The sequence below is a fragment of the Acomys minous genome (assembly GCF_964271855.1).
Source record: "Acomys minous genome assembly, chromosome: 8".
Lineage (NCBI taxonomy): Eukaryota > Metazoa > Chordata > Mammalia > Rodentia > Muridae > Acomys > Acomys minous.
In genome coordinates this window covers 74,775,178-74,787,741 of record NC_140489.1, presented here as the reverse complement: position 1 = coordinate 74,787,741, position 12,564 = coordinate 74,775,178, and the positions used below count along the sequence as shown (strand labels likewise).

The following is a 12,564-nucleotide window of genomic DNA, read 5'->3' as shown; positions in this document are numbered from 1 at the left end:
CATTTCTCTGATTTTGTAAAAGACAAAATTACTGTTAGTGAAAAAAATACCTGGTAAATGGGACTTTGGCTCTTCATTTTTACCTGAACATCTGGTAGCCAAACATTTTGAATATTAATTGCAGGTTTACAATTAAATTCATTGAAAAGAGACTTCATATATTAATTAAAATTATAATTACATGCATAATTTTTGCCTGTGGACTTTGTAGGGCATTTGTCATCTTACTTGGAGTTATAAATCCTGTCTAAATGTACAATAAATTTGATTCTATGTGACCAGTTCATACCAATTGAATGTCCAGTTCCCAGATTCTCAAGTCCAAAGCAATGTGATTTCTCTCACAAATCTTACTCTGAATTATTCAGATCATTTTCTATTGTGAACCATAAAAATAGATAGCGCACATGCCTAAATGTGCTTCTTTTGCATTTCTACATCCTGAGGACCAGTTTGGTTTAAAAAAATAAAATTTAACAGCCTTTAATTTGTCATGTGGATCTGATTCTATGTGTTCTTTATTGCCTCCATATATTTATCGAAGTGAAGCATAAAATGGTTGTAATAATGGAGAATTTAAAGTAGCTTCTGCACATGAGCAGTAATGCTAACTAATATGGTGAATAAAGGCTGCATGTAAATTCTCGAGATTTCTGTTTCTTATGATGTTTTCGTGAGCCAAGTGTTTGTCTGTTGAAACAATATTTACATGAAAGTATGATGAACTTTGATAGGCAGAATGGAAACCAAAGGGAATATCATTTGCACCAAACACTGATCCACATACCTATATTTAATTTACAACTGCAATGCATTATTTAGTCCACAAAACCTGTGAAATGTGGCCTTTCATGCTCCCATATGCCCACACAAAGGTAACCTAGGTATAGAACACGCCGGTACAAGAGAGTCCTATCAATTGCTGTGGAGTCTACTTCTCCCATGTCTCTTGAACTGTGCCTTCTCCTCCCTTCCCTTAGCCACTTGGCATAGGCTGTCATCCTCACCGTTCCATCATGTTTCTTTCCGCAGTTCTGGTATCTTAATTATTCAGCCCATGTCTTCATTCCTACCCATCCATAAAATAAAGCTGATCATGTCACTACATCGATCATAAACTTCTTTCGGTGTTATGTCAATCCTATCCTTTACCTTCTGAATACAAGTTTTAAAATAGACCCCACCAAACCTGATAGTCCATGTTCATTCAACCTGCTGCTATGTCAGAATGTGCTTCCAGGAAGGCTAGAATTCAACTCTTTCTTTCAATTGTTTCCTGCTAGTAATTTATTTATCTGCTACCTCCTTTTAAGCCCTTTGGGTTCACTGCGGCAAAATTAGTCATTTACGAATGCTCACTCAATACTAATATTTTTAACGACATTTTAATTATTATTTTTTAGGCCTGCATATAATTTTGCAACACTCTTTTTCATTTGCCCATAATATAGCATGAACAATTGGACTTGTATCTTTAGAACTTAACACAGAGGAGATGAACGATCCAACTGAACACTTGTTGAATGAGTAAACAAATTGATGACTGAATCCACAGATATCTGGAGAAAATGCTGACCCAAATGTTACACCTGCAGATTGTAAAAAACTGGTTCCAAAAGGCAATGACAGAACTAATGATCAAATACATCATATGCATGTTTGGAATTCTCAATGAATTAGTACAAATACAAATACTATGTTTTTAAAAGGATGTCTTGAGGGCATCTTACATTAACCAATATTTTCTTGTCCCCATATAGAAGGTTGTAATTTTATCAGAATGGGTCAGTAGGGAAATATTTAAAATTTTACATAACTTTAGCGATTGTTAATGTTACATAGGTCCACAGATCCAAAGCACTAGTCATTCTTATTTTAATTTTTCACATATGTAATATCAGGCAATAAATTAAAAAAAATAATCTCTGGGAAAAGTAAGAGTTAATGGTACCAAGATCCTGTGAAATTTGATATCAACTTTGTTCTTCAGCTTACTGGCTTGCATGTGGTTGAAACAGGAGGAGCTTATAGAAATTGCATATGAAAATAAAACCCTTGTGAACCTAAATATTACTGAGTATGTCTAGATAGAAAAGATTAGTTGCATATTTTATAACTTTATATCAGAAGTTTTATTTCAATAACCATAATAGTAAGTTCAACATTAAGTTCCATGTCAGCATTCAAAACAATGACTATTCAATTAATTAGTAGCATTTTCAGAATATCTTCATGTCAAAATGTTTCACAATGTGATAAAATTGTGACCTATTAATATTTATTAAAAACAGAAGAAATTAATGTGATAAATATATTTACATACTATAATAAATCTCAATATCATTTTGGTATATGAAAATATGTATGTCATTTACCTCTATTTTCTTCTAAGAAAGGATATTACTTATCATAAATGTTAATAATTAAAAATTAAATATATTCATAAAAATATTTATGTATTTTAAATAATATAAACATTTTGCCAAGCTCTGCAAAATTACAGTAAGTGACCAGGAATTTAACTACCTTGTAAAATAGACAAATTTTTAATCATTGAGTGACATAAAAGGAAGTATATTACTTTAATTTGATACTGAGTTTTTTTAAATATATTCTTTCAGCTTCAGGGCATTATCCTTTCCTGCTAAATGCATTCAGACTGTCATGATTTTCTACTATTATTCATATGAGAAAATATATCTGGTTAAAACAATTAATGCTCTTACCTAGTAATTTTTAGCTTTCTGGTAACCAACAAGTTTGCATAAATATGCTTTCTATCCTTTTTGTTTGTAAAGGTAGCTATTTAGACGTTTTACCATACTAAATCTTCTTCTCTTTTCTCCCAGAAAACTCTATATTTCTTTTTACCCTTAAGGGTGTTTAGAGTTAATAGTTTAAAATCAAGTTGCTTCTGACATACAAACTATGAGTTCTAAGGCCATTTTTAAGAGTCTGATAACAACAGATAGAAAAGTCAATGATATTCAGGCCTCTGTAAGATCAGCACACCCCTGGAATCCCATCAGGCACTGTCATTCAATTTGACACTAACATACACACTTTGAATTTATGTGGCTACATACTGCATGCCCTCAAATGTTTTCTTTTACTTTTAAGATTCAAATGATTATTAGTTTTATGTCAAGTTGACACAAGCTAGAGGTATTTGAGAAGAGAAACTCTCATTTGGGATTCTCCTTAAGATATACCTGTAGGCAAGACTGCCGCCAATTTTCTTAAACGGAGATTGGTGTAAGGATGGACACAGCCCATTGTAGGTGGTGCTACACCCAGAAAGGTGATCCTGGGGTTTTAATGAAAGCAGAAGACTGATTAAGCCAAAGAGAGAAACCCAGTAAGCAGACTCCTTTATGGCTTCTGTTTCACTTCCTGCCTCCAGGTACCTGCCATGTGTTCCTGCCCTAACTGCCTTTAATGATGGGCTCTGATGTGTAAATACAAGTGAAATGAACCCTTTCTTGCTCAAATTGCTTTTACTCTTTGTGTTTGCTCACAGAAACAGAAACATGAACAAGAAAATAAGACAAAATAGAGTTACTTTCTTTTTAACCCCTTTGGATATGGTGACTGTCTAAACTGATTCTTTTCCTTTTTTCAGAATGAAGAACAAATTTTGGTATTTTGAGTTTGGCACATCTGAAACCTTCTCAGCCACCTGCAAGAAGCTACATGAATCTGTAGAAATAGAAGTAAGAAAAAATGGTTCACCTTTGTAATAGTATGAAGTGGCTTGTGTTGTTGTTGTTGGGTTTTTTTTTTTTTTTTTGGTGTTGTGTTGTGGACACTAGTAAGAAATATACTTTTAACATATAGTTTTACTCAGGATTCTAAAATATGACCTTTGCCAATCATACTGAATGTAGTACTACTTGAAATTAATGAAAGTATTAATATGAGATGCTTTAATATCATATAAGAGAAAAGCAGAATGAAAATTTGGAAAACTGTACAATTTACTGTGTACAGCATGAAGAAAAATATGACAGCTTTAAAAATTAGCTGAATAGAATAAAAAAAACTTGGAAAACAAAACCGTTATACTTTCAGGTCACAGTATCTCATAAGTTTAAAACATAGTGCACTGAAAGTCTGCTTACTTTCACAGATAAACGTTAAAACATACCCTTTCCATTCCATTTTAATTGTTAGCTAAGGTTCTCAGTTCACAAGGTTACCATTCCTCATGACAGATATTGTATGTAAAAACCCCAAGGAAGAAAGCAAAGATAATAAGAAAAGACAGACTTCAGAAAGATCTGAAGGCCTACTGAAAATAAGACTAAATATTAGAAATAGACTGAATGGTTAGGGAAAACGAAAACTGTGTCCTTAAGCAAAATAAATTGTAATGATCACATAAGGTTCCAATTAAGGTCCACTCTGTACATTCTATACTTTTGTATATAATGTGTTCAGATCGTGGCCCAGGGGAGTGGGGAGAGGTAGCCCAGACCCCTGATTGGCTCTCTACACAATACTTGAACATTCATCTGTACTGAACCAGGGTAATCTTAGACCTGGGGGGACTGTGATGTGAGGGGACCAGCTTGACCTAAACTGGACTAATGGGTACCCAGTTTGTACTGTCCCGCCCCCCAGCTCTCTTGCATGACTGTCTTGAATAACTCCATCACTCTGACCTGGTGGGGGATGTCAGCTTAAAGATGGGCAAGATGGGACTCCTCCTCCAAAAGAAAGAAAGAAAGAAAGAAAGAAAGAAAGAAAGAAAGAAAGAAAGAAAGAAAGATATATCTGCATATATTTATATGTGTGCAATCATGAATATTTATATGATATATTATTAATAATTAAGACTGTATTTTAATTGTTTTCAGTGTAATAGTGTACATATAGTTGTATGTATTAAGATTACTTTGTGTGTACGGTATGTGTGTGTTCATGTTATGTATATGTCCATGTGTATTTGCACATGTATATGGAAACCATAAGTTGATATAGGGAGTCCTTCTCTATCCCTGTTCCACTTATTTTACTGAGAAACAGTCTACCCACTTAATCTGGGGATCACCGCTTTGGCTGGATATGCTGGCCAGCAAGCTTCAGAGATCTGCCTGTCTATGTGGCCCTGGAGTGAAGTACACACAGTACACCCTGTTTATACATGAGTGTAAGAGATCCAAACCCAAGCCCTCAGGCTTGTGAAGCAGGCACTTTACCGATGGAGCAATCTCTACAGCCCTGATTATGTCATGAGATATGTAGTTATTATAAAATATACATTTACATGAATTTATTTTTAAATTATACTATCAGTTTAATTTCAATAATTAGGAAATCATGAAACTGTTTATATTGTAGAATTTGAACATTTCTACTTTCAAAAAAAATCTCTGCTCGAGGAAAATCTGTAGCAAAAGCCAAACTATGGCTTTGTTGTTATGGTTGTTGCTGTTGTTGTTGTAGTTGTATGCAGTCTTTCTTTCTTTATTTTTTTCTTAAATATTTTTTATTTTTTACATATATATTTATATTATTCCACAAAAATACAATAAACTACATACAGCAAGAAGAATCATGAAACAATCAGGAATTATATAAATGTTACATTCTTAATATTTTAGCTATTTGTATTTGACAGTCTTTAAGAAAACATCTTTCCTATCTCGGTGCATCTAAAATTCTGAATGTAAATCAATATCTATCATATCTCATCATTATCAACTTAAAACATTTATCTAGACCTAAAAGTGTCTTAATCCCCAAACAACTAAAATTAATTGCAAAACTAAACTGTATGGTCTTCACCCCATCAGAGACTTGAGAAGGAATAAAATTGATTACCTGAGTATACAGGGGTTGTAGGTTAGCAGCTTCCCAAATGAGAAGATAAGATGCAGTTGACTACCTGAGCAGCCACCCAAAACTCTATATAGTATGGAGCATCATCTTCAGTCTTCTGGCCCAAAAATGTGACAGACGTATTTGTGAGGCAGGAACTATTGAGGACTTGCTTATCCTGTCTTGTCAGAATTTGATTGTCGACTCTGCCTGCATCCAAGCTTGCCCTTTTTAAGCAAAATTCTGTCTGTGGTAGAAATGAGGACCTTTTGCCCGGTGGCTTGTTTGCCACATTTGAAGCCATCTCCATAAGGAGATTCTTTGATGCTCACCATCCTCTTGGAAGTAGGCTGGGTGTTGCCAGGAGTTAGGCTGTCTCATTGTCAATGAATCTTTAAAATTATAAAAACCCTTTTAGCTGCCATATTCTGTATGTCGCTGAGGTTTGGAAAACCTTATCTATTTTACCTAGTAATTGATTGATATGACCATAATTTGATCAACTAACAATTAACTCATATAATTTATTTATCCATGGCAGCCTACACTAGCACTTTCAAAGTATTAGAAGTAAACCTTATATTATAATTGAGTTATATGAGTACAATACCACATATTAGAATAGAAATATATATATAATGTGTATGAAGAATAATCTTAAATTTTAATTCTATACCACTGTATCTAAAATTAAACTTATTTTGCATCTATATAAAAAATTCTATACCAGTAATTAAAAATAACCTTGTGAGTGACAATTAAGGCATTAAGTTGAGGAATAGATTTACTAATCTACTTTTTGTTCTATCTTTCCTATATATTTCTATATTCCCACTTCTTTGTTTTTAACTCCTATCTCCAAACCTAAGAATGGAAGATGATGGAAGATGACAGAGAGAGAGAGAGAGAGAGAGAGAGAGAGAGAGAGAGAGAGAGAGAGAGAGAGAGAGAGAGACAGAGACAGAGACAGAGACAGAGACAGAGACAGAGACAGAGACAGAGGCAGATGATCTTGGACTTTTTTCTCTAAATAAGACAAATAATAATTTATAACCAACTCAATTGAAAATAAACATCTATAGCCCAAGGAAGGAATGAAAAATGTACCCAATCTCCCTTAAAGGAAGTGGAACATTGTTTTCTTAAGGTTTCTTCAGGCTGATTTGGGATGAATTATACCTCTGTAAGGGCACAAATAAAATTGAGGAAATGATTAAACAATCTAGGAATAGCATTTGTGGTCCAGTTTCTAAATGTTGAGAAATTCCAGGCTTAATTAGAGTCTGAAATGCTTGACCCATTGGGATTGGAAGCTTTCTGTGAAGGTGTCTTGGGAGCTGTTTTGTTCTGATGAGGACCAGGAACTGAAGCACTTGGTTCTGGAAAATGAAGGATGCAGCATGTCAGTGCTCAGCATGCTGAGAGGAATGCATCCTATCAGGTCTGATCCAGTATCAGTGTCCAGTTCTTTTGTTTTGAAAATATATAATTTCTCACAAGCATTATACAGTCCTAAAATTATAAATGTATAAGATGTGTGTGTGATGCACAGAAAAATTAAGGCTGGTTCTCTGTTCTTTGCATAAACAGAAAAAAAAAAGACATTTGTAAATCTTCATTGATGCCATACAAAGAATTGCATCTAACAGTAATTCATAGGGGTTCAGTAGCCAACAAGAAGCATTGTCTATGCCTAGACATTTATGTCCCAGCCTGTCTCAGAGCTATTCCCATATAGTCAGATTAGCAATATAAGTACCTGCAATATATAAAGTTCTGCACTTTAAAATTTTCACATCCCGATTGTATCCCCCTCCCTCATTTCCTCCTCCTCTATCCCTTAGTCCTCAAAAAGGGGAGCCCTCCTCCCCTAACATCTGACCTCAGCCTATCAAGTGTTATAGTGTAACTGGAGACCCTAAGCCTTCCTGTGCCTCTCCTGCTTTGTGCCTTTCCCTGAGCACAGAATGAAAGTCTATCAATCCACAGAGCAATGCTATATGTGTTACAGAGTATTGAATTTTCAAAAAAAAAAAAAGGTTTGCTTTAAGTAGAAAAAATAATTTTAACAAAAATAAATATAGAAATCATTGAGTTTTAAAGTTCTAAATACAGCTAAAATAAGTGTTATTCCATATAGCAATACAATATATGGTTGGAGGAGAGTGATTCAAGATATTCTTCAAGAAATCTGGAAAAGAACTGAGTTACTTATCATAAAGTCATGCTTTTACATAGTCTAGCTTTTTGGTTTTGCATTTCTGGTTTGCTTAAGGATTCACTACTATAGCATTTATAAACTGGAGTCAGTATTCTGTATTCTTCCCATTATATTATTGTATATTGTGTGTGTGTGTGTGTGTGTAGCAATACCAAGTGTGCCTTTCTGCTCACATTTTAATGAATCTAGTTTATCACATTAGTAGAATATGACTTTCTACCCTGAAGGTTACTTCATAATTAAATATAAGAAATCAGCAGTTCAGAAATTTGATTCTGCTTGCTATTGCTTCCTATGTGGCCTAAAATCATACCAAGTATGGTTTGAGAAATGTCTAATGAGGAATAAAGCATGGCAGTAACAACAAAACCTCTAACAGTGGTTATATGTTTTAATGTCAGATTCTTCAAAAACAAGTCACTTTCTGTGTGTAGTTTATGTCACAATGCTCTTTCTGTAGGGAGCTACTTCTGAAAAGAGCAAAAACTTGTAATCAAATAAATATTTGGGAAGTTACTTCATAATAATAGTTAAAACACATGTATTTTAAAATTTTACCTCATGTCTAGTACTAAGCAATGCACCTCCATTATTGGTTTAATTTTTATATACACACCATGAATCAAAGGTATGCTATAAAAATCTCCATTGCATAGTTAAACATTTGTAATAATTTATAAGAAAAATAATTATAATAATTACAGAATTAATTAAAGGTATACTGTATTTATGTAAATGATGAAGTTGCAACAATGATTTAACATTGGGAGTTTCAGTTTGAAGATTCTCAGTTATGATTTAACTTTATTACAAAAGGCAAAAATATAAATATAAAAACTTCAAAATTACAAGAAAGTATGTCAGAGCCAAGTTTGCATTCTGTGTTTTCAAGAATGAGTAAAGAGTATCCCTCAACTTCATGCTGGTGCCTGAGATTGGAGCAGCAAAGGACACAGGCTCTCAGTTTCCTTCCATGTACCAAAGCCAAGCAGAGGATTCGCATGCCCATTTGATAGGATAGCCAGGCTCTTCCGTGTTAGTGAATCTAGGAAGGTAGTAAAGGCTGAGATTTTTCAAAAAACAATTAAGTTATATAAGGAATTAATAAATGCTAGAGCCTCATGGGTGTAAAATCAACTATAGGATTATTGTTGTTTGTTAACAGATTTTTGAAAGGTATTAATTAGGGTGTTCCACACTGTGATCCCAGTGGCCTGTCCTAAGACTAACATAACCTGCTACTGTTTTATGCTTCATTGAATAAAATTATTAACAATTTTAACTGATATAGGCATAAAAGCTAATTCATTATAGAAAACTAAAGCCAGTCATTGAATTTATCTCATCAAGTTTAACACCTATACCTTCAACTCTTCAAGGTTTATAAAATAAGGTTAATACATATTGGCAGGAAAAAAATGTAGGTGCCCTTTAAGGAACTTTGTGCTGGAAATAAGATGTCTGTGGTGGCTTCACAACATGACCTGCATGTTCCCCCCAAGTGGATGTTCATGACCTTGTATTTAACAAAAATATTCAGAATTTGTTGCACTGAAGCTGTTAGCTTTTAAGTTTTTGCTTTTTTCTGTAGTTAAAATTTTTGAAAAATCATATATTTTCAAAGCATGCAAAAGCATTACCTGACTTGGACTTATCCCTTGTTTATATTTCATAACCTTCACCTCAGCTCTATTTTTTTATAAACTCAGTTGGTGTGCTGAAACTCCTGACTCCATCAGCACCAACATGCAACGTTCCAGAACATGATGGCAAAGCAAACAGAGAAAGGTGGCCTGGTGCCACTGAAGCACTCATAGACACGGGTTTACTTATGTCACTGTCCTGGACTCAGAGGGACAGCCACACTCTTCACTCCTCGTTCTCCGGACTCCTTGAGAGTCTGTGGCTGCTGGTTTTCTTTTCCACACTTCTCAGAGAACAAGTAACTCCTTTTCCTTCAAAGCACACACGAGTCGGCTGTGAAGACGGAAAACATGCATGGTCGTACACACTGGTGTGACTCCATTGTCTCACCTAACTCCACTAGTTCAATTAGGCAGAAGATGAGAAAAGACCTTGCTCTCCTTTTCTGCAGATGAACAAAGGAATCTTCCTTCACTAATTCTGAAAGTAACTTGTCACAGCGGGGTCCTAAGGCCTAGTCACATAATTGTCTTAGTGTGCTACCTGCTGTGTTCAATATTGAGTGGAAATGGAAGCCAGGCCCAGGCTCCAGCTTATTTCACAATTCTTCTGTTATTTAAATGATTTTAGTCAGTTTGGGGGAAGCCAGACCTTTATAAATTAACAGCAGGGAAATACCAAAGGTGTCAGATTGCATATTTATCATCTTTTTCGTGTAATACTTAAATATGTATTAAGAAGTGACTGACATAAATTAGGCGGTTTTCAGAAGCCACAGGCCGTGGCTTGTAGAGGACCCCCTTCTGTTTGACATTTCATCCTTGTCAAAGATCAAATTATTTTAATTTAGGCTGCAAATTATAAGGAATGAAGACTTCTTTGTGGGAATTCCCTGTGGTAATCTGACTTTTGTTGTTACTGCTGCTTGTCAGTGTGCAAAAGATATAATATGCATGCAAATAAGGTTAAAAAATATGTACTATCTAATTATCCAGCCAGTGCGTTCCACTTGAAGACAGTGGGAGGCCTGACACACAGTATGTGTTTGATTCATTGAGGCCTGCAGGGTATTTACACAAGATTACTTTTAATTATGAAATTAATATCTGTTTATCTAGAATATATAGCGGTGAGTGAATATACACAGGAGCAGAATTCTTTAGTAAAAAGAAATGATCTTAATTTAATATGTAAAAAAGAAGAAAAAGTACTTGTTTCTGGAAAAAAAATGAAACACATCACCCAGAAACGGGGTCCTTTTCACAGAAGCAAGTCAAATGAAAATTTAGCTAGTTTTCCAGAATTGTTTCCTCCTCTGTCAAGTGGGCTCAAGATGTGTCCCTGTATCTCACTGCATTGTTACTGTGGTAATATGCACAATAAAAACGTCACCTTATAAAGATGAGGCAAATGTGGAAACGGATGGGGTTCAGTGGGTTTTGATGTCAATTCTATGGAATATTAACTTCTTCAAAGACTAAAGGTCATGGCTTTCCTGAGAACTAAAGTTAGTGTTTACCTTAGTGATGACTTAATTATATTACAACATGGTGGTTGTCGCAACCCTTTATAGAGACACGGACACACACACACACACACACACACACACACGACTACAGAATAACCTCATAATCTTCCACACAAATCTACCAACAATAATGAACAGAAAGTTTAAAAACTCTAAAAACTGACCACTCTAGCTGTATAAAGCAGTAATAGTTTAGCACATTTGTAGCAAGGTGACTTGTTGCAAAGAAAAAAATATATATATTAGGATCCCAGCAACAACAAGTAATGTTGGCTGAAGAATCTTTGTTTTGCTCCTGCTGACATCTGCCTCATTCAATTCTATCTGATTTCCACTTTCATCAGGACAGCTGTGCCTCTCAGTACCTCTGATGTGCTTAGAAAGTGAGTTCATACTCACTTCACTGTAATTGGAACCTCTGTGATCACCCTTTGGTACTGAGTTCAGTTTTCCTTTATAAATGTCTATCAGTCCATTTCTTTCCCTGACAGCTCCAAAAAAAGAAAAAAGAAAGAAAAAGAAAAAGAAAAAGAAAGAAAGGGAGGAAGGAAGGAAGGAAAGAACAAAGGAACAAAGGAGGAAAAAGAAACAAAAAGAGGAGGGGAGGAGAGAAGAGGGGAGGGGAGGGGCAAGGAGAGGAGGAGGGGAGAGGAGGGGAAAGGAGAGGAGGGGAGGGGAGAGGAGAGGAGAGGAGGGGAGGGGAGAGGAGAGCAGAGGAGAGGAGAGAGGAATCTAAGCCAGATGTAGAGACAGGAGCACCTGGAGTTCAAATCTGTCATTCAAAAGAGGAAATGATCGTACTATTTTTTTCATTACTAAATTTGACCTCCTTGGCCCACAGTTTACCTAGAAACAAATGTGTTTCTATCCCAAAGGTTTCTTATAAAGTAGAGCACATATGTGGTATATGCCTGTTTTTCAGAGTTATGGATGGCAACTGGTTAATGTTACCGCATTTTTCTTCATTATATTGAGATGACTTTAAAATAGCATTACTAAAAAATAAAAATAAATAAGAAATAAAAAAGATGATCTCTCTCTCTCTCTCTCTCTCTCTCTCTCTCTCTCTCTCTCTCTCTCTCTCTCTCTCTCTCTCTGTCCCGCCAGTGTGATGGAGTACAGATAGATTTAATAAACATATCTCTGGAAGGAATTGCAATTTTGAATATACCAAGCATGCATGGAGGATCTAATCTTTGGGGAGAGTCTAAAAAGAAAAGAAGCCATCGACGGATAGAGAAAAAAGGCTCTGACAAAAGACCCACACTGACGGATGCAAAAGAGCTGAAGTTTGCAAGTCAAGGTAAGATTTCCCAAAATTATATGTTAAGTTGCTTATTGCTTTTGT

General features: G+C 35.1%; 1 protein-coding gene across 7 annotated transcripts in view; it reads left to right on the top strand.

The window, feature by feature from the left end:
• The window catches only part of DGKB (diacylglycerol kinase beta), a 693,335-nt gene that overhangs the window by 501,384 nt on the left and 179,387 nt on the right, over positions 1 to 12,564 (top strand). For all 7 annotated transcript variants that reach the window (XM_084791209.1, XM_084791212.1, XM_084791211.1 and 4 more), the window contains 2 exons: positions 3,623 to 3,713; positions 12,324 to 12,519. In XM_084791209.1, the coding sequence (XP_084647335.1) occupies positions 3,623 to 3,713; positions 12,324 to 12,519 (287 nt within the window). The remainder of the gene's footprint in view (positions 1 to 3,622; positions 3,714 to 12,323; positions 12,520 to 12,564) is intronic.